The sequence below is a fragment of the Mesoplodon bidens genome (genome assembly GCF_964165515.1).
Source record: "Mesoplodon bidens genome assembly, chromosome: 1".
Taxonomy (NCBI): domain Eukaryota; kingdom Metazoa; phylum Chordata; class Mammalia; order Artiodactyla; family Ziphiidae; genus Mesoplodon; species Mesoplodon bidens.
In genome coordinates, this window is record NC_138176.1 from 26,306,555 (window position 1) to 26,328,729 (window position 22,175).

The following is a 22,175-nucleotide window of genomic DNA, read 5'->3' on the forward strand; positions in this document are numbered from 1 at the left end:
CAGGAAAGACCATTCTCAAGACACTCCCCAAACATTTGCTTATTAGGGCTGATTTGGAAGCGAGAGAAAGAAGGAGAAGAAAGAGAGATGCATGTACACCCTGGACTGCTTATAGTCTGTAAACTGGCAGGTTATTGGTACCAGGCCCTCCTGCTTTTTCCTGCCAGAGGTCAGCCAGGGATGGAAAGGGATACAAAGCAGGGCCAGCTGCTTTGAGTTAAAGGTGCTAAAACAACCTTGGCCAGGAGGGGGCTCCAAATCTCATTCAAATTTGTACATCTCTGGGTAACAGACCCATTAGACTTCATTAGATATAATAGTTATCCAGTATCTTAGAGCGTGCATGGGACCAGAAAATCACCAGAGACCCAGAGATGGGAAGTGACTTCAAGATCACAAGGCTGGGTTGTGGTTGAGTGGGACTAGAACCTAGGTTGGGTAACTCTCTCCAACTCTTAGGCATCACTTTCATCAGCAGCATCAACAAATATCTAATTTTAAAAGACAATCATTTATTGAATGCCTGGCATGTATAAAGCTCTGTTCTGGGTGGGATTTGTGTGTGGCAGGTGGCCGAGGTGCTATGGTCAGGGTGGGGAGGGAAAGGATGGTGCCAGAGTCCAAATTCATAGTCCTCAAGACCTTCACCAGCTTCTTACTGGTTTAGAAGGCACAACCTAAGCACAGCAGAGTTAAAAAAACAATAGAGATGTAAATAAGCGTTCAGTACAGTAGCGGCTGAACTGTCATAGGGCAGTGTATGGTTAGTAACCAGACGAGTGTTTAGTAATCTGTTCTCACTGCTTTCCTGTATGCTGTCGTCCTTGAGGACTCATGAAGACTACATGGGAGAGGAGGTGAGGTGGGCTCTGCATATGGGAGCCGATAGGATTTGCATGTGCACAGAAGGACTGTGGAGACACACGCGGTCCCTGCCCTTGAGGAGCATCCTGCCTGGACGAGGTGGGGGGCTGTTTGTAGGCAGCCTGTGATGCTTATGTGAATGGAGAATTGGAACAAGGGACTCTGAGGGTCAGTGGAGAGCAACATTCTGGATCTGCAGGTATCTGTAATGCTCTTTATGTATTTATTTATTTATTTTTGCGGTACGCGGGCCTCTCACTATTGTGGCCTCCCCCGTTGCGGAGCACAGGCTCCAGACGCGCAGGCTCAGCGGCCATGGCTCACAGGCCCAGCCGCTCCGCGGCATGTGGGATCTTCCCGGACCGGGGCACAGGCCCGCGTCCCCCAGACTCTCAACCACTGCGCCACCAGGGAAGCTCCCGAGCACTTTTTTTTTTTTTTTTTTTTTTTTGCGGTACGCGGGCCTCTCACTGTTGTGGCCTCTCCCGTTGCGGAGCACAGGCTCCGGACGCGCAGGCTCAGAGGCCATGGCTCACGGGCCCAGCCGCTCCACGACATGTGGGATCTTCCCGGACCGGGGCACGAACCCATGTCCCCTGCATTGGCAGGCGGACTCTCAACCACTGCGCCACCAGGGAAGGCCTTGTAATGCTCTTTAAATGAACTCTTCTCGTGTGGGAATAAGCTCATACAAGTAGTGGAGGACAAAGATGGCAAGTCTAGGACTCCCTAGCTGTGTGGCATTGGGCAGCTTGCTTAGTTTCTCTTGGTCTCGGTTTGCTCCTCTGTAAAATGAAGTAATAAATAACCTCTCTGGTCCCTTCCAGTTGGAAAATTCTATGGTTCTAAGCATCCTACAATTCTCTGTTTTTGAAAAATCAGATTTCCAGATATCAGTCCATTTGCATCTTTATTTTAGGTCCTCTTTCCCTTATTTATCCTAAACTTAAAAAAAATTGCAATTATATTTTGTCATTTGAATTAACACAGTGTCCTTGGATTAGAGTCGTCTGCAATTCATGGATGGAGGTGGCAAAATAGGGGTTGACCTAATCCTCTCCAGCACTACTGGCTCCTTGAGCAGATGTTTTCAATATAGACCACCCAATGTACCTACTGTGTGCCAGGCATGCTGGGCACTGAACAAATGAGACACAGTCTTGTCTCCAAGGAGCCTTCAGCCAGTCTCAGTCATTGCTGGGAAAGTGCCAGGCACATGTGAGGCACTCAGTAAATGTGTGTAGAGCAGAAAGGCATGCCTAAGGCACTGTTGGGAAGGAAATCTGCATGAGGTTGAAATGTACCCAGGGAAGAAGGGAGAGCCTGTACCATTTTATACGTAAAGTCTCTTGGCTAGATGGCCCCAGGAGAGAAAGGAGACTTTCTCCCATGGGTATTAATAACTTCTACCCAACTAATTCTCAGACACCTTGGCACCATGGGGGCTGGTGCTCGGTTGTTGCCTCCAACTGAGGTAATTCGGGAGCGCAGGGGAAGTTGGGGGTCCTCGAGTTGTGCTTCAAGAGCCTGAATTTAGGAGATGTCAGGTTGTCTGGGGTTTCTCAGACCAGAAGAAGGCCATCAGCTTGTAGGGAATCACCCTCCCTCTCTCCTCCGGATCTCTTATCCTCAGGTCCATGTTCAGATCCTGATCCAGAAGAAGGCGGGTGAGTGGGAAACCACCGGTGCCTATTGGGTGAGTGCTCTGACTCATAAGGCGACCCAGTGCCAGCCAACCCCCTTCCTCTTCTTTCCCTCCAACAGCTAAACCCTGGCTCCCCTCACCAGGGCTTTCTCCGGCTTAATTAGCACTTCCAGAACACCTTGCAGCCCACAGAGGAAGAGTGGCCGAGTGCCATTAGGAATCTTTTTGCCATGAACCCACAGGCTGTCTTGATTTTTCACCAAAGGTGCTCCCAGATTCCCACAGCCAAGCCCCTCCCTGAGGAGCTCAGTGCTGAGGGTCTATCCAGGTCTTCCTCCTACTCCCACGAGGAACAGGCCTTGCTCAAGGCAGTGGTGCCCTGTCCCCTCCTTTTCGCATCACTGAGCATCACTGTCAGATCGTCTTCTCCCAGGACAATGGTTTTCGATAATCTTCTCTCATAGAGAAGCCCTGTGCCTAGTGTCAAGACCTCTCACAGTCTGGACCCCCAACACCCATCCTTCTCCTTAGGTCCTTTTCCTGTGTCTCACCCCCTTGCCTGGCTCTTCCCCAGGTGGACACTGTCCTCCTGGCCCTCTGCCTGTCACCTGTAGGTTCAGGCTTCAGTGTCCTCACTCCACCTTTTCTTTTCCCCCTGATCATTCATTCAACAGATTCTCATACAGTGAGTGACTACTACTGTGGATAAGGTACGGTATTTGCTATATGAGGAGTGCAAGGAAGTATAATATAACTTAAGCCAGTCCTTGTGTACCAGGTGCTCTCAGGGGAGAGGAAATGTGTCATGGACAAATACACACAAGTCAAAGCAGCTCAGGGCAAATGCACCTGGCTTGGAGGAGTTCAGAGGAGGCAGAGTATTCCAAGGTACTCCACTCAGCCCATCCTCCAGTCCCTAGCAGAGGGACAGCCTCCTCCAGGAAGTTCTCCTGGATTACTCCAGGCCTCCATTTTCTGGAATCCTAATGCATATTTCATTAGACACAGCCTTAATGGTGTCTCTGTTTCTCAACTGTACTCTCTTCTCTTTGAGGGAAGGGACAAGCATTTGTCAATTGGATTCAGTTTTCAGGTCCACAAACATCAACTGAATTCTCTCTCTCTTCTGTTTCTTAAACCCTTGTAAATGAGCATAGATTAGGTGCTCAATCAAGCCTAAAATTCTAGAGTTTTAGAGAAGAAAGTTTTAAAAATATTTTTTAAATGTCAATATCCATACATGCTAATCATGAGAAACAAAGAACTCAAAATTGTCTCCAACAGGAGTAACTACTGCTAGGAGTTTGGAATATATGTAGGGAGGAATCTTTTTTTAAAAAAATAAATTTCTATTTATTTTAGGCGGCGTTGGGTCTTTGTTGCCGCGGGCCAGCTTTCTCTAGTTGCGGTGAGCAGGGGCTACTCTTGGTTGCGGTGTGCGGGCTTCTCACTGCGAAGCATGGGCTCTAGGCAAGCAGGCTTCAGTAGTCGTGGGCTCAGTAATTGTGGCACACGGGCTTAGTTGCTCCGCAGCATGTGGGATCTTCCCAGGCCAGGGCTCAAACCTGTGTCTCCTCCTGTGGCAGGTGTATTCTTAACCACTGCACCACCAGGGAAGCCCCTGTAGGGAGGAATCTTAAAAGACCATCTAGTTCAGCACCCACATTTCACAGAGAACTTTAAGGTGACTCTAATGCCTATGGTATTAAGTGATTTGCGGCAGGTCAAATATTTAGATAGCAGCATCCTTTGGTGTTCTAGCATCCTTCTCCAAGAAAGTTGGAGGGGTAGTATGGTACTCTGTACCAGGCAAATGTGTGAACAGTCTTAGATAGCTACATGGGTTCTGACAGTGCAGAGAAAAAAAGTATTAACACAATTAGATTGTAAAACTCTTGGCCTCCATTTCACATGCTTCACATTGGTCCACAGTCACAAAGCTTATTGTGACTGTGAAACAATAGGATTAATTGTGAAAACAGTACTTCTTTAAATATTTGAAATTAGAATGGAAAATATGTTGAAATAGATGAGGGGGTGTAAATTGAATTAAACAGTAATTGTGTTCCAAGTCCAGGGACAGAAAAGTGGCTTGGAAAGTCGGTTTTCCATATCAGAGGGATAGGTGGTGAGAAAGCCAGAGCCTGGGGCCAGTGAGGAGACAGTCCCCAACCCAGTGGTGGATTTTCTCACCATTGTGTGCTCCCTTCCCTCCTAGCCTGCCTGGGAAGCCCTAGGCTTAAGGCAGTGGTGTTACAGTCTTGAAACCTCACTGGTAAATGATATCACAGGTTGGTTACCCAGACCCAGATCGATAAACGCGTTACTCAGGCAGCGGATCGATCACATTTCCGGGGAGAATTTACCCTTTGTAATCCGCAGGGGGGCAGGTGGTTTATCAAAAGATAAGGCTCTGGCTTGAAGGATTTAATGCCGGCTCTTTCCCCATTCCTGTCTCCTGCTCGGAGGGCCTGGGCCGTAACAGCGGGGTAATAAACTACTTTTCATGAAAGAGATCTGGGGAATAGGAGAGGGAGGGGGCCGTAAAGGTGGGGACAGAAGGCACAAATCCGCTCCAAGACGGAAAGCCAGGGTGAGGGCGCGCTGGGTTCATTTCCCCCTGCCCCTCCTCCTTCCGAAGCCACCCGGAGTTTCCGTGCCCGGCGAAGTGGCCCAGCGCCGCGCCAGGCCGCTGGCCGAGCTCTTGGCGCTCCGGCCGGGCTGCAGCCCCCTCCCCGTCGCCCCGGGCCCGGAGCCCCTCCCAGCACGCTTCCCCTTTTCCCTTCCCTTCCCTTCCCTTCCCTTCCCTTCCCGGCCCGGCCCTGCCTCCGCCTCCTGCGTCCACAGCCTCCGCCAGCGCCGAGCCCCCTGGAGCCGGAGCGCGGCGAAGGGGCGCCGCCGGCCCCTCCCCAGCGCGCTGACAGCAGGCTCCGGGGCCCCCGCCCCGTCCTCTCGCCGGCGGGACACACCCCCGCCCCTCCTCTGCTCCGCCAGTTCCCGCCGGACCCACCGGGCGGCGGAGAGAGCTGGCGGGCGAGCCGGAGAGCGGCGGAGGCGGCGCTGGAGGGAAGGGGTGCGCGGCAGGCCCACGGGGAGCCGCCCGGGCGTACGGAGTCCGCGGCCCCTCCGGACCGTCCCCGCTCCGCGGCCGTACCTGAGGGCGCCGGGAGCCCGGGCAGCGGCGCGCCGGACCCGGGTGGCGGGGGCGCCGGGGACCTGGGAAGCGGGAGAAGGAGCCGGAGCTCGACCAGGATGAGAAGGTGACGCCGCCGGGGGGCGCCACTCGCTTTGTGGGGGAAGATGCTCGCCTACTGCGTGCAAGATGCCACCGTGGTGGACGTGGAGAAACGGAGGAACCCCTCCAAGCACTATGTGAGTATCGCCCCTAAGACCCCCGCGGGGGGCTGGCCAGGAACTCCCGAGGGCCCTGGGTGGCCCCTTGCCCTACCCGCGCTGTTGAGTCCCGGGGCTAAGTGCCCACAGGACAGCCCTCGGCGGTGGAGTTTCTTCGCAGGGCTGTGATCTCCAGGAAAGCCTTTTCTGACCTTCCTCCACTCCCCCCACGCCCGTTTTCTTTTTTTGGCATTGGAATTGGCAAGTGGCTGCCCTTGTCTGTTACAACGGTGAAGTCATCTGTCCGCCTGAGCTTTGAAGGATGGTGGGGGGAGCGTTCGTCAAACCCTCGCTGGGAAGCTCCGTTGGGAAAGAGCATCTTCCCCGCCCTCCCTGGGGACTCGGGTCATTCACGCTCACACAGACCGAGATGCTTTCAGAGGCTTGACCTGGGGAAGGAAGCCTCACGCGAGCCTCCCACTTTTGCTCCGTTCTCTGCCTCCCTAGGCCTGGGTCTGGGGGCAGAGGGATGACGCCGCACCCCTGCCGCACCTCCACCTTCAGCCCTGAGCTTTGATTTCCTTCTTAAAGTCCTTGTGTCCGTCGGTGTGAGGAGAATTGTGGCTTTTCCTTTTATCCCTCCTCTGGACATGACCCTTAACTGGGTTCATTTCCTCTTAAGTGATGCTCCATCTCCAGACACGAGGAGGCAAATGTTTGCTGTGGTCTCCGAGGGACAGCCGGCTGCCCCTCCCCCTTCCTTCTCCAAACTTAATGAGAAGGGGCTAAGGTTGATTGAGCCGAGCTCCTGGCCTGTGGGACGCGTCCGCCTTTCATCTCAGCCCCTCCTGTCTTCCCATCCTTCCCACCTTAGGAAGTAAACTGTGTCCTTGACGCCTGAGAATGCCAGTCCTAGCGGCTTTGCTCCTGTTCTTGAGATAGAAGAGACAGACAGCAGGGCATCCAAAGCCGGAGGACTGCATCTTATTTGCAAATTAGTCATTTAAAGGAGCATTTAGAATGCTCAAAGCATTAATTTTAACAATTAAAACAGTCTGTTGGTTGCTGTCCTGGACAGCACATTGATCTCTGAAATTCCTTTTATTTCCTTGTTGGAAGGGGACTGGGATTTGTGCAAATGTCAGCCTCAGGCTACTCTTTCTGTCTTTATCCCCAATGGCTCTGATCTTTGGGTTTCTTTATAGTAGAATAAATGGGCCTGGGCTCAGGTTGGGTAGGAGGTAAACCAAGGAGTCTGGTTCCTGATGGGACAGAGACGTGGGTGCTGGTGGGAGAGCTGTTCCTTTTGTGTTACTGGCTCAGCAAGCATCTTGCCCTGCCATTTCAAGAAAGCTCTTATTGGAGGACTTGGGTCACCATGTGGTCACCCTCCCCTGGGGACAGATGTCCATTTGTACATCCCAGCACTTATTACGAAGTCAGCCTTCCTAAGTTGTTTTCTCAAATGTTGCAGGGTAAGTTTTAGGGGTTCTTTTCTTTTCTTTGTCCTGAACTTTTTTAATAAACATTTTGAATGTCATTTGGTTTTCTTATTATTCTTTTTTTTTTTTTTTTTTTGGCTGTGTTGGGTCTTCGTTTCTGTGCGAGGGCTTTCTCTAGTTGCGGCAAGCAGGGGCCACTCTTCATCGTGGTTCACGGGCCTCTCACTATCGCGGCCTCTATTGTTGCGGAGCACAGGGTCCAGACGCGCGGGCTCAGTAGTTGTGGCTCACGGGCCTAGTTGCTTCGCGGTATGTGGGATCTTCCCAGACCAGGGCTCGAACCCGTGTCCCCTGCATTGGCAGGCAGATTCTCAACCACTGCGCCACCAGGGAAGCCCCCTAGGGGTTGTTTTCTAGTCCTCAGTTAAGGTAGGCCCTGCTTTCAACAGATGGCACTCTGTTCTGAGACCCAGGCAGGTGCCGGCTCTGGATTTTAGGTGAAACATCAAATCTTAGCTTTGACCAACGATGTCCAAGATTACAGATGTAGGATGCACTCCTGGTCAGGAGTGCTGCTAAAGCGACGGGGGGTGGGGGTGGGGGCCCGATGCAGACAGTGTTGAGAGGTGGTTAGTGCTGAGGCTCTGAGTTACAGGCTCTTGTTCAAAGCCTGGCTCAGATACTGACTAGCTATGCAGCTTTGGGCAAATTATTTAACCTCCGTGGGCCTCAGTTTCCTCATTTTTAAAGTGAGTATAATAATAGTATCTACTTCAGAGGGTTGTCTGGAGAATTAAATGAGATCATACGTGCAAAGCACTTAGCGCAGTTCCTGGCACAAAACAAGCACTCATTAAATGGTAGCTTGGCGTGATTCTGACTAAGAAAGCACTTTTGAAAAGCAGCTATTAATGGTCTGGCAAGAAGGAAGAAAGGTTTGGGGTTTTAAGATTGATAATAACTTGTTCTGTGGGAAAAATACAAAAGAAGTCCTGTCCAATTCCCTCAAAATGATCATTTCCTCCCTTTTTATGGACAGTGTTTTCTGGGACGTCTCCGCTTCCCGTGTAAGAATCAATGACATTATGTTTGGGCCGGGAGTGATGTCACTGAGCAGATGGGGCCATACAGAGCCCTGAACCCAGGTTGTGGAAAACAGTTAAAGGAGAGAGTATTGTGTGTTATGGAATCGTGGAGCCGGCAGGGACCTGAGGACTCATGAGGCTCCACCCCCTCATTTTTACAGATGCGGAAACTGAGAACCAGATGGCGTAAATTCACTTGTGACACAGCTAGTCACAGCACCTGGGTCTAACTGGCCTTCTGCCCATGTCGTGGGTTGGGTTCATTGAAATACCATAAAAGGCTGGTTGGGGTTGACGAGCCCAAATATCTGGTGATAGCAAGAGATTCCTGCACATTGGGGGCATCAGTGCATAACATAAGGAGAGGGGGCCAATAATAGAAAGTGTCGGCAGGGCCACCAGGGCAGGAGGAGCATGCTGGGGAGGCTGTGCCTCTGAAGTTTAGGATTGCCTCCTCTCTTGACCTTTACGTGGTGGACACCACACACCAGAAGGTCAGGTGTTCTGGGCAAGGCGCGCTGGTGTGGGTAGCTGGCAGGACACACTGCGCCCAAGTCACGTATGTTCTGGAAGCCCTCTATGCTGAAGAAGCATGCCTTCTTCCCGCCTCTCCTCCACTGATGGTGAATTCTGAGTCTGCGGTTTGGCAAATTGCAGAGCAGAGCCGCTTTATGGGACATGCACGTTCGCTGGAGCTAGCTGATGAGAGGCCTGGGGCCCAAGCAGGAGGGGCCCTGCTGGCCCCAGAATGCTGGGAACGTACTGCAAAGGTCTTCTCAGGACACCCAGCCAAAGGCATGCTTGTCCCCGTGGTGCGGGGGAGCTGCCTGGACACTGAGGGTCTTGTGTTTTGGTCTGTTTATGAAAGTCAGGCAAGTGACCTCCATCATTTGAGTGGTACTGTCAGTCCTTGGCTTCCTTCCCCTCTGTCAAGCCCCTGCTTGGGGTGGGTTTGGGGAAGATGGGCAGCTGCTGCTTAGGCCAGGCTCCCTGCTTGGAGCTGGGCTCCTCTCTTAGCTTTTATGAGCTGCCCCTGGGGAGACCTTTAGGTAAACTGTCTTTGGCCTCAGACCACTTGTCTTTCAAATGATCCTGATGATGCTGGTTGCAAACTGCAGATACCTTTGAAAACTTTCCATAAGGATATGAGTTCCAGTTCACGTAATCCTTTGTACCCACAAGCATGTATGTGTAGGTGTATGTCAAGTCATTTGGTGTTGGAGAGGAGCTCGTGCATCTAAAACAAAAAAGAAATTATGTGTTTGGATTTGGGAGGCGTTGTGCTTTCACCGTCTTTTCCTTTCCTCATTGTTTATTTCAGACAAATATCAGGCATGAATGTTCTGATCCTCTACAGGACTCTTCAGGGAATGCAAATAATAGCCAGTGTTAGCAGTTACCATCGATGGTGCCAAATGCTTAACGTGCATGATTTCATGTAATTCCTACAGTTCGTCGAATGTCTTTGATTCCTTTATACAGATGGGTGAACTGAGAGGTTAGAGGTTGCTCAAGGTCTCCCAGTTAGTACAAGGCAGATCTGGGTCAACTCAGGTCACTTCACCTCCAGAGGAAGCTATGAGCCTACAGTGAGGCCCTTCTCCTCCACTGGAGTCTGGTTGGGGAGACCAGGCTCAGGTTTACATGATGAGACAGCGATGCCACGTGGTATTTGAGGACTGGCTCACTGTGTGGGACGTTCTTCACCTTGTGTCCTGGAGGTGAGTGTGTGACGGGTGATGGAGGAGGTCACCGTGAGGCAGGGGGAGGGGAACAAACCCAAGATGATATCTGCTCCCCAGTGATGCTTGAGGTGATAAATGAAGGATCCACCCTGTGGAAATAATACATTCTCCTGTGTGTTTAGAGCATTGCAGGTTTTGGTCTTGGTCCTGGGAGCTACATTTTTAGGAATTGGCCCCAGACCCATTCTTTTCTCTGCCCTTCATTTTTCCTTAAGCCCTTAGACTGTGGATCCAGCCCCATGAGAGGAAGGGGCTGCAGCTGCAGTACGGAAAGGATCTTCTCAGGCCAGTCCCACTGTGGAATGAGTGGTGGTGGGCAGATCAGGGTTTGAACCCCACCTCTGACTCTTCCTAGGTGTGCGACCTGCAGCCAGTCACTGTGGGTCTGTTTCCTCACCTGTAACCTCACAGGGATTTGGGGAAGTTGGTCTGAGATCATTTGGGGCAAAGCTTCTACTTAGTACCTGGCCTCCATCATGGGTACTCAACATATACTAGCTTCCATCTGGTCCTCCTTATCACCAAAACACTTGAGTACATTTTGGATCTAATAGGTGAAGCTGTGAGAGAAGGAAAGACTAAGGCGAAAAAGGAAGGCCCAGCTGTTCATAGTCTGATGGGAAAGTGGGCTACATGCCTCGTGGAAAACACCCAACATAGGAGAGAAGCACATAAATGAGGAGCAGCTGTTCAGACCTGGAGAGCTTCCTGGAGCTGCCCTAGTGATGGCTGCCTGGTAGGCTGGGAAGGAGAAGGGAAGGAACTTGTGTTGGGGGAGAGGAGTAGAGAGGTGCTGCAGGTAAGGGCAAGGTCAAATAGTATCCTAGCCCCAAGGTCAGTGCCACACATGGGTTAGCACTCTTGCCTGCTTTCTTTCTCTCTGTCTCTGTCTGTCTCTCACACGCAAGAACAGTTTCTTCTTCTCCAAGGAGGGAAGTGATCTAGGGGTGATTCACAAGTCTGACAAGGATTCCTACTTATGGAACAACCGACCACATCCTTCAAGGCTGTTGGAAGAGGGAGCACAGCCAGCCACTTATCATGGCCCTCTTTAGAGCCGAGTGAGGGTTTGGGGGGACCAATCAGGATTGGAATCACCATGTGTGGTGGCAGACAGAGGGGAGGCGAAGGGAAGGGAAAAATAAACCTATTTGATGTCATAGGAGACCGGTTCCACTCCAGAAATATAAGCGCCAGCTGCTGCATTTTCCAAAGAGATATTCCGAGGCCAGCGTGAGTTAATCGCCAGTGGAGACAGTGAATTAGAGCAGTGTTGTTAGGACTTCTGACTTGGGGGTTTGCACAGCGGTCCCTGGAAATTGCCTTCTGATTTCCTCAGCCTGAGTCACTGACCAGACTATTTCTTGGCCAGAAAAAGGCTAACAGGAAACTCTGTTCTCTTTTGCCTCCTTATTAAATAAAATAAAACAAATAATAGAGTTATGCATACGGTAGTCACACTTCTTTTGAGTTCTGAGAATCCGGGAAAGGGATCATGGGTTAGGACAGGGAGCCAGGGAGAAGGAAGGACAAGGGGTGTGTGTGGGAAACGAGGTGGAGATACTGGCTTTGGAAAGAGGTTCTGAGCCAGGGCCAGAGGTGCTCCCTGCCATGGCCGTTGCCAAAAGTAATGGAAGAGTCCAGGAGAGTGATGAGCGTTTGAAGCGGCGATTCCCAGAGCTGTGAGTGACTTCTTGCCCAGGCCGGGCTGCTGCTGCCTATAGTGGAGTCAGGGGGGGAAGGGGGGATGGTGGGAAGAGGGGGACTGGGGGGGGGCGGTGAGCCACAAGAAAGCCCCTCTCATGCCCCCAAGTAACCTCCAGGCAGGTCACATCAGCAGCAGGTGCTGAGCAGAGTCCAGTGAGGATGTCGAGGTGCAGGGAGAAGGGAAAGAACCCATCTGTGAGTACCTACTGTGTGCCAGGCAGTGCAGAGGAGACCCTTCAGAGGGGATTTTACTTAAGCGTCATAACAATCCCGTGAAGTAGGTAGGTGTTTTTATCCCCACTTTACAGGTGTGGAAATTGAGGCCCAGAGAGTTTATGTGACTCTCACTCAGAGTAATTCAGTAGCAAGGCTGGGATTCTTACCCTGGCCTCTGACACCCGAGTCTGTGAGCTTGTCACTTTCTTCCCCATTAGAGCTGGGTCAGTGAGAGAGGGGCATGAAAATAACTGAGGAGTCCGGGCAGCACCTCCTGAGAGGATGACGTGTATCTGGAAGGCTGTGTTGTTGGAGAGCCCCTGGGCTCTGGTATCCCTGGGCCAGAATCCTGTCTCTACCACTTACTACGTGGGACCCGGTGCAAGTTATTCTCTCTCTGTGCCTCCAAACAAAACAAAATGAGGGGAAAATAGGACCTAGCTCAAAGGGTTGTGCTGAAGGGTAAATGAGTTAATAAATGTCAAGACCTTAGAACAGTACCTGGCACATATTAGGTGCAGCACAGGGATTTGTTCTAATACCGATTAAGTCCTGAAGCTTCAGAAGGGGGAGCTCTCTGTGAACTGGAGTTTTCAGCGAAGACTGGCTGGCGAAGGCAGGCTTCATGCTAGGCCTTGAGGAGTAATTAGGATTTGGATGGGAAAGAGTAGGATTTAGGTGGGAAAAAGAAGAGAAGGGCATTCCAAGAAAGGGAAAAACAAAGGTGCCAGAGGCGGGACGTGCAAAGAAAACGAGGACAAAACCCAGGTGGGCAGAAGGGTGGGGAGGAAGGGTGGGCCGGCTTCTGAGGGTCTCACGTGCCAGCCGAGGGAGTTCAGAGTTTATTGTTACACCTCCGCACCTTCCGTTCCTCCCAAGGATTGCAGGGGAAGGGGAGCTGATTGTCACCGTGGGTCCCTTCTGGTGGGCCCCAGAGCTGGCTCTAGGATTGTTGTTGCAGCCATGGTGGGAACAGAGCTACATGGAACCGTTTCTGTAGCTCTGCACTGGGGACTCTTTTTTTTTAACATCTTTATTGGAGTATAATTGCTTCACAATGGTGTGTTCGTTTCCGCTTTATAACAAAGTGAATCAGTTATACATATACATACGTTCCCATATCTCTTCCCTCTTGCGTCTCCCTCCCTCCCACCCTCCCTATCCCACCCCTCTAGGTGGTCACAAAGCCCATTTGCGTTGGGGACTCTTTAGCTGCAGGCCGAGCCCAGCCTCTCTCTGTTTATAGCTTTTACTCAGAGGGGTCAGGCTGCCTCATAAAAGTTGATTGCACCCCACAGGTCTTGGGGAGGGAGAGTGGAGGAGGGGGAGGGGAATAGCAAGGAGTGAGGCGTCAGCTGCTTTGGGCCGCATCCGTGGAGGGCCCCGCCGGCCGGCAGGGCCTGAGGTCACAGTGCAGTCATTTCCATCCCCAACCGCAGCGCTGCCGCTAAAGCACCCCAGTGGCAAGAGAGAGGAGACCCCCATCCTTGGAGGGTCTGGAGGCTAATACCAAACAGCTGGCTGGGAGCCCCGGATGAAGTCCCAGTATTTACCTGAAACTTTCGGGCCAGCGTTGTCTTCTACTTCAGCATCTCTCTGAACCTGTTTTAGTTTTAAAGACAGTGCTTCAAACTACCTCTTCATTTATTTAACCCTCACCCCGCTGCCAGATATTCCAGTAAGCCTGATTCTTTAGGGAAGATGTAATAATAAAAATAACAGCTAACAGTTCTGAATGCTTTCTGCGTGCTGAGTTTTACACGGAATCTCTCAAAGCAGCCTGCTGAAGCGCGTAGTTACTGCTGGCAGCCATGTCGTGCAGGCGAGGACGCTGAGGCCCAGAGAGCTTAAGGGAGTTGCCAAACATCACCCAGCTAAGAAGCTGCGTGTGGAGAGGCGCCTGCAATGACCCAGGCCTGCTGACTCCAAAGCTGGCCTTGTCCCCATAGAAGCCTCGCAGCCAGCCCTCCATCACATGCCACACCTGGGGAGACCAGACCCCAAGGAGATTACACATGAGGCCTGGCTGGTTGGCTTCTCAAGATGTGAGACCTTCCACATGTCACCTTCCCCACTTGATCTCCATTTGCCCATCTAGTAAATGGGCTGACTGCTTCCTTTCTGCCTTGTAGAGGGGAGGGTGGATAGGAAAGCTGCTTTGGAAAATGCTGAGCCCAGAGAAAATAGCTACGTGAAGGGGTCCTAGATCCCTCAGTCTGGTTTCTTAATCATTTGTGAAGGGGAGGCTTTACAGAAAGAAGCTTTTCCTGATGCCGGGGAATTTTTAGGCAAGGTTTCCTTGCCATACTACCCACCCCGAGAAGCCTATAGCCAGGGTTGACTCAGGACCACTTTAGGCCCCCAGTGAAGATGTTTTCTAGAAAACCGCCTCTGGGAAGTACGCTTTGCTTCTTTCCAAGCCTATCAGTTTTGTGAATGGAAGGGACAGAGCTATTTCCAGTCCCATCTCTCCCGGCTGTTACCTGAGGGGAGGCAGTGATATCCAGGGGGCTGAGCTGATATCCAGGGGAAACAGCTGTGCTTTCTGCCCCTCCCTCGGCTGCTTTCTCTGGCCCTTTGCTGTCATTTCCCTTTGCCTGTGAGGAAGCCACCCTCCCTAGGCCTGGGTGGAGGTGGGCCGTAGGGTTGGGGCAGGATTCCTTCCTCTGTGTGTGTCAGTGCCGCATAAATTATGCGGTGGGTCATTTGGGGCCCTCCAGTCTGTCTCTGGGCTCCCTGGAGTGTGAACCAGACCTGACAGAAGTTGATCACTCAGGGAGTGGGGGTGGGGTGCTGCCCAACGCTGATGGTGAACTTTCAGGGTCAGGGATGGCGTGGGTGTGGGCCAGTCTGTATTTCTGCCTATCACTGCGTGGTCCCCAGTAGAGAGCCCTGGCTGTTTTCCTTTTTCCAGAACTATTCTCACTCAGTAACAAAGGAGACCTTGACCTCTATTACATGGGCACCATTATCATAACAGCTACCGCGTATTGAATCCCTGTTTTGTGGCAGGCACTGCCAGGCCTCTTGTTTATAATCTCTGGTCGTGCCACAGCCCTGAAGGTGTGCATTTTTAACCCCATTTTACGCATATGGAGACTGAGGTTCAGAAAGTTGAGGTTGCGTTTGTTAGTCAAGCACAAAGCCAGGTGTGTTTGGGGCCCCACCCCCAGGCGGTGCCTGTTTCACACTGTCACTGTGACTTGCACATTGGTCCCTCTCCTGAGCTGCCCCAGGTTGGGGGTTGGGGAGCTTCTGCCGGCCCAGCGCATCGTCCTCCTGGGGAATAGTGTTCTTTGTGGAGAGAGCCTGCCTTGCTGGCTTTGCCCACCTAAGGGTTCTGAGCGTGAAGGGATTGTCTCTGCTGTTTGAAGCGGCTGCTTTGTAAACTCTTTCATGGTAGGCCCCATTCTGACCCAGCTTTATTCCGTTTCCTGATGGCCCAGACCCAAAGGGCTATTTTAAGGGCCTTGCCTGTGTGGGAGAATTTCTCTTTGTAGCCACAGAGAGGGAGGCCTGGCTGGCCTGGCATGGTGCTGGCAGTGGGGCCCCGAGAGAGCGAAACTCTTTCCTGAACTCTGCCTCCTGGGCAGAATTCATGGGGCTCTCAGCACAGGGCCTGGCACCCGGAAGGGACACGGTCACTTGTCAGGGAGGGTAGGGCTTCCAGAGGTGGCTGCCCAGGGATTTCTGCTGGTCTAAGCCCCGGTGGCGTGGCAAACCGATCCTTCTCTCGCAGAGTTAAGGCCTGTAATAGGACAACGTCTGGACTTTGGTTTCAAGCCGGAGTTAATTATTTACTTTAGTCATCGCTCGCTCATTGGCAACTGGAGAAAAGCAGCCTCATTTTCCCCACGATTGCTGGATGTGGCAGCTCCTGGGCAGGGATGGTGGGGAAGTTGAGTCAGAGAATGTGTGGATGGAGCCCTTCTAGGTGCAGGCACGGGGCTAGGGCTTCTCATCCACCGTCTTCTTTAATCCCCACTGCCACCCTGAGCATCACCCCTGTTGCATAGCCAAAGAAGCAGGGGCTCAGGGAGGTGCAGCATCTTGCCCCGCATCACATGGCCATGAACGGTGAAAGCCAGGCTCTGAACCCAGATCTCTGCAGTGATGAAAGCCCGTGATGGTTCCACTGTGGTCCCTGCAGATTTGATGGATTACCCACCCCACAAAGGTTAGGTTGCTAGGTAGGAGTACTTCTCTTTTTTCCCTGCCCTCAGCTGGAGGCATCTACACGTATCAAAACTAGCTGCCCTGGGTTTTCCTCTACACTCTCTGCCCTCCCTCAGACTCTGGTCTCCGCGGCTGTATTTCTCCCTCTGCTGCACGCACCCATGGGAGTCTCGTCCCTGATCTGTGGCTGTGCTAGGGTATGGAACGCTGAGAGCACTGCCCTGGGCTTAAGAAAGGAAGTCAGCCCAAAGGGCATATGCACAGTGGGCCTTCCCTTGGAAGGCTGGGGCCCTGCAGCTTTATAGTGGCTTTGTCTCCCGAGAGCGTCCCGAGAGGCTGGGAGACTAGGAAGCACATCACGTGGGTCCCTGATAAAACTTCAAGGGTCTGGATTAAATCCTGGTCATCTGCCCACTCTGACCTTCCCCCAGAGCCCCTCCATTAACATGTGATGTGGCTGGAGCTGGTATATGGGATCAGATAACAAACCTCTTGCTCCCTAGAATGGACCCCTAGCAAGGTCTGGCCTCTATTTTGGGATTCAAATTTTTATTCCCCTTGAACTCGTGTCCAGAGGCACTTTTAAAAGCCTGGTCCTTCAGAAGCTCCAGCTGCTGGGGGTTCTACGTCCTGTCCTCAAGGATGGTGGCTAGCATGGCACTGTGGTTGGGAGCAGGGAGCAGTTTATTTCCCAGGCGCTTTCAGCCTGCTGCTTGCTCCGGCTAAACCAGGCTCTGGCAACTGGAGCTAGCCCCAGAGAGGACCTCAGGTGGCCGCAGTTGGAAGTTGAGGGCAAGAGGGTGGGGGCAGATCACCGACCCCCCCGATACATGGGCTCAGGCTCTGAAGCCCTTACTACCTTGTTTCACTTGTTCAGATTTCTTCCCTGCCATGGGCCTCAACTTTCTAATCTGTAAAATGAGAATAATAGTAGTCAGAATAACAACACTTAACCCATTTGGTTGTTACTCCGCATGGTGCTGGGGACATGACTGTTGTTCGATAGATGGCAGCTGTTGTTAGTATTATCTTGGTCATCCTTCATGGTTTTGCTTAGTTTCTGCCACCTCCCAGAAGCTTCCAAGACTTCTCATCTTACAATGTTTTCTGTCTGTGAATTTTTGCAAAGTTTATTGTTTTAACCTCTCCTGTAACTCTTACCAAGAAGGGCCTTGGGTTGCTCAGTTTGGGGCAAGCCTATGTCTCCTGTGCCTGATTGATGGAAAAGCCCGTTGTGGGGTGGACCTTAATCTGATGCTTATTTGTATTCATTCATTCATTCAATCAATCAATCAACATTTGAATGTTTACTGTGTGCCAGGCACTGGGAACACAGCAGGACAGATAAAAATCCCTGCCCTTTTGGAGCTCACATTCTGATAGGGGGAGGGAAATAATAAACAAAACTGGTGAAATATGTAGTGTGCTAGATGGGGGATAAATGCTGTAGAGAAAACTAAGCGAGGTGAGGGAGACAGGGAATGGCAGTGGTGATGGGAGTTGCTGTGCTATTTTATAGAGTGTGGCCAGGGACAGCTCCCCCTGTATAGTGACTTTTAAATAAGATCTGAAGGAGGAGAGGGAGTGAGGCCTGTGGATATTTGGAGCAAAAATGGTTGAGAGAGAGGGAACAGCAAGTGCTAAGGCCCTGAGGTAGGACTATGCCTAGCCTTTTCAGAGAAGAGCAAGAGGCTGGTGTGGCCCAGTGGCATGAGCCAGAGGGAGAGCAGTGGGCAGTGAGGTCAGACAGCTAAAGAGCTCAAGTTGTGCCTATATCCCTCCCAGCACCAAGCCGGGGGCTCTGCTCGGCAATGAGGCATCCTCTTGACTTGCTGAAGACAGAAACTGGTCAAAACACGTCTGGAGAGGTCGCTCTGGGGACTGTTTGGGGTTTGCCCCTGACCCCCCAAGAGGGATTCTGTGGGGAAATACAGCCTCGATCAGCAACGTCTTGGATAGCAACTCAGGACCCCGAAGGTAGCGCACGTCTTAGGGAGTTTCACTAACTGAACATTAGTTTTGTACCTACTGTGTGCAAGGCACCATGCTGAAAGCAGTCCCTCCAGCTGGGAGCTAGAGGGTGGGGAGCTCCTGCAAAGGCAGCAGCCTCCACATCCTTTCATCTTTAAACTCCCTCCCTCCCTCATGCTAGCTGACGGTCTGGATCACAGTAGGTCCTTGAGCAGTGAAATAAATCTCTAGACGAAGCCTTTATCCTATTAAACCCCCTTCCTCCTACCCCACTCCTATTTTTTAAAGAACCACAGCTTTTAACTTACAGTTGTGGCAATTGGTCATTTGAAATGTAGAATACATATTCCTATCATTATAATACTGTAAATGGTGGTAAGATTCTCAGGCCATTCCACCAAAACCTTACTCATCCATGGAGTAGATGGAATTATAGCACCAAGAACCAGATGTCTCTAGTTCACCTATATCACGGGCTAGCCTGGGAACTTAAATTCCATGTGTAACAGCCAGGGGAACTGCCCTCCAGTGTTCATAGTGAGAAGGAAACTTCCAGGCTAACTGATGATGGTGATGATGACGACGATAAATAATAATATTAGGAGCACGAATTATGTGCCAGCCACTCTTCTAAGCACTTTACTCTCTACAGCAACCTGACGAGAAGCACACTCTTATGGTCCTTACTCTATTGATGAGAGAACAGAGACACAGAGAGGTTAATTTACCAATGGTCATAAGCTAGGAGGAGGCAGGGCTGGGGTTCAGAGCCAAGCAGTGGGGCTCCAGAGTCCTTCGGGAAACCTCTTATGTCCTGGCCTTCCAGGGAATCCTGCCAGCCAGGCTGCCACAGCCTAGCCTGGCCATCCACAGACCTTAGTTAACAAGTGTCAGAGCTGGGAACCGAAGCCACTGGTGGCAGGCAGGAGCGGCCCCTCTTTGTTCCTGAGACAGGAAAAGCCATTTGTTCCTGGAGCCTGACACTGCAGGGGGTGGGTTTGCTGGGCATGGCTGTCTTCCTGGGCCATTTACAAGTGCAGCCCTTGGGGCTGGGGTGGGGAGCACTGTATCTGTTGGTGGAGAGGCCAGATTAGGGCGTCTGGCAAGATGTTTCTGACACCTAGGCCGTTCAGCTCAGCCAAGCTCAGCAGGTGACCAGGGATGTTGCTTTAGCTGGGAGGGGGCACCCTCCCCATTCTGCCCTGTTCAGTTTATTGTTAGAATGAGCTGGGCCTTAACCAGTCCCTCCTCTCTCCCTGGGCCCCAAAATAAACAGCAGCTGTTGGCTGCATCGTCTCTGTCGGCTGCCAATCTGTCAACAGCCCCTAGCTCTCGTTTGCCCCCCTCTTTGGGTTTAATGCCATGGGGCATTGGGGACCCGACAGAGCCTGCCTTGCTGGCCAGCTGGTGTGCCCTGGCATGCCCTCTCCCAGGCAGTGCTGGCCTGTTGGCCGCACACTGGCATTGTCCCCTCGTGCCCTGCAGGGAGGCAGGTCCTCACGGTGGTCACAGACTCAGGCTCCAGAGTCTGACATCGGTTCTGCTCCTGGCTCTGCCATTTAGCTGGTGACCTTGGGCAGGTAGCCTAACTCTGAGCCTATTTCCTTCTCTGTAAAATCCAGCCATGGGTTCTAGATCCTGGTATCCTGGGAGGATTGAGACCAGTGCTATCAAGGCAGTGCTGTCTGGCTTCTGCCGTTGAAGCCAGACTGGCTGATCTGAGTCCTCGCTTTGGCATTCAGGAGCTTTGTGCTCTCGGGGCAGGTGCTGGCGTTCTCCTCACCTAGGTTTTCTCATCTGTACAACGTGGATAATAAAAGCATCTCCCAGGCTGGTGGTGAGGATTAAATGAGCTGTGCCAAGCACAGAGTAGGAGCTCAATGAATGGAATAACACGTGCTCCCTTTGACAGATAAGGCAGCATCCCCTAAAAGAGTCGTCCACGGGCGCACATCCGAGCGCTAACAGGATTACTCCTCCCCTAACCGTTGTATCTGCGTGGCTGTGCCGATTTGCTTGGCTTTGTTTCTACCCTGCATTCAGAACTTCCACTTGGGCTGGGGGTTGGGGGGCAGTACGGTAGAACTGGTTATAAAGCAGGACGGAGGCATGAGAAAGGAGAGCTGGGATTTCTGTTCTACTTGGCAGCGGTTCTGCTAATGTAACATAAGAAAGGGGTAGAAGACTGGGTCCGAGGCCATGGACTGCCTTCAGCTGCTGGGCAGATCCCCCGTGGTGTTGACCAGTTTTCTCTGCTGACGTGTGAGCCCCAAGATGTTCTTTCATGTGATCTCCACAGCCTCCCCGTGGGCCAGCCTTCCTTGGCTCCGTACTCTGGGAAACCCTTGTGTTCTTTGGCTGTTCCTTGCAATTACCCTCCCTTGTGGAAAGCTTTTACTGGGAGCCCCCATTAGAGCATCCAGACCCAAAAGTCATCATTCTCAAAAAGAAAAAAAAAGGCACTTGGCCCCAGTTGTGTTGAGCTTCAGTGCTACGTGCCGCTGTGAGCACACCAACCCCCCAGTAAAGAGACCCTCACTCAGCAGGGAGCGTTTGCACTGTCTCCCCAGGAGCCTGGTCCTTAAACAGGTGGCTGGACCGGCTGTCTTGTCTCCTCCATGCTCCTCTTGGCCAGTTCTTGTCCCAGGAGAGAGGTCAATGGCAGTTCCATTCCCAACATTCAGGAATGACCCTTTCTGATAGACTGGTGGGGAGAATGAGTCTGCACTTTCGAGAGACACGTGGCAAAGTAGTTTAGAGCAGGGGCTCTGAAACCAGATTGCCTAAATCCAAGTTTCTCCTCTCCCATTTACTTCTGTGTGACCTTGGGCAAGTCACTTAACCTTTCTGTGCTTCAGTTTCCCGTTCTGAAAAATGGGGATAATAATAGTACCTTCCTCATAGGATTGTTGGGAGGATTAAATGAGCTAATGAGGATAAAAGCACTTATAACAGTGCCTGGGGCAGAGTTAGTGCTACCTAAGGGTTACTGTTGTTATCTGAGCTGGCAGGGCAGGTGCAGTCTGCTTGCTATCAGCCCAGGCCTGACGGATATATATATAGAAGCCTTGAGAAGATGCCTGGGGTTTGTGACAGAGGCATCTGGGATGGAGCTTGTGGCATGTTCTAGAGGAAGGGGGTGTAAAGATTCAGACAAGTGTTCCAAAGCTGACTCCACCATTTCCTAGCTGAGTGCCGCCAGCGAGTTGCTGACCCCTCTCAGCTCAGTTTCCTCAGCTGACTGTGCCCAAGCCTTCCTCGTAGGGTCATTGTAAGAACCCAAGACAGGGTAAAGCATCTAGTGGTCACTCTCCTTTCCTTTAAATGGTGGCCATTTAAACAGCCTTGTGGTTTTGCAAGGGGACCAGGGGGATGGTCAGTGGGCTCCAGCCTGACCTTTCTGGCTGGGAGCCTTGAATTACACTCTTTGCACACCTCTCCCCTCATGAGCAGCCTCTGGGTTGTTTTTTTGTTGTTGTTGTTGTTGTTTTGTTTTTGCGGTATGTGGGCCTCTCACTGTTGTGGCCTCTCCCGTTGTGGAGCACAGGCTCCGGACGCACAGGCTCAGTGGCCATGGCTTACGGGCCCAGCCGCTCCGCGGCATGTGGGATCTTCCAGGACCGGGGCATGAACCCGTGTCCCCTGCATAGGCAGGCGGACTCCCAACCACTGCACCACCAGGGAAGCCCAACCTCTGGGTGTTTATTGCAGCAGGGCTGCCCATGCAGAAGGTGACGGTGCCTCCTGCCGGTACCGTCAGTATCCCAGGTTGTCAAGCTCCTCACAAAGTCTTGCTGCCTCTGAGGGACCTGCTAGGAAGGGCTGTAGGTCTCCTTCCTGCTTCACAGACAGGAAAGGCTCAGAGAGGCACATGACGTCTGTGATTGTGGAGGACACCGTTGATGCCCCGCCCCATATGCCCTGGGCTCACCTGAGTTCACCTGCAGCGGTTTCCAGCATGCCGGCAGCTCCCCTCCTTGAGTTTTCCCCC

The 22,175-nt window shown here is 52.0% G+C and overlaps 1 protein-coding gene across 2 annotated transcripts in view; it reads left to right on the forward strand.

Moving 5' to 3' along the window:
* The first annotated feature begins 5,222 nt into the window (after window positions 1-5,222).
* SH3PXD2A (SH3 and PX domains 2A) overlaps window positions 5,223-22,175 on the forward strand; it is a 246,985-nt gene continuing 230,032 nt past the window's right edge. The window contains exon 1 of one of the 2 annotated variants that reach the window (XM_081228410.1): window positions 5,223-5,881. In XM_081228410.1, the coding sequence (XP_081084536.1) occupies window positions 5,810-5,881 (72 nt within the window). In that variant the 5' untranslated portion in view covers window positions 5,223-5,809. The remainder of the gene's footprint in view (window positions 5,882-22,175) is intronic. The other variant, XM_081228406.1, reaches the window with a different exon arrangement.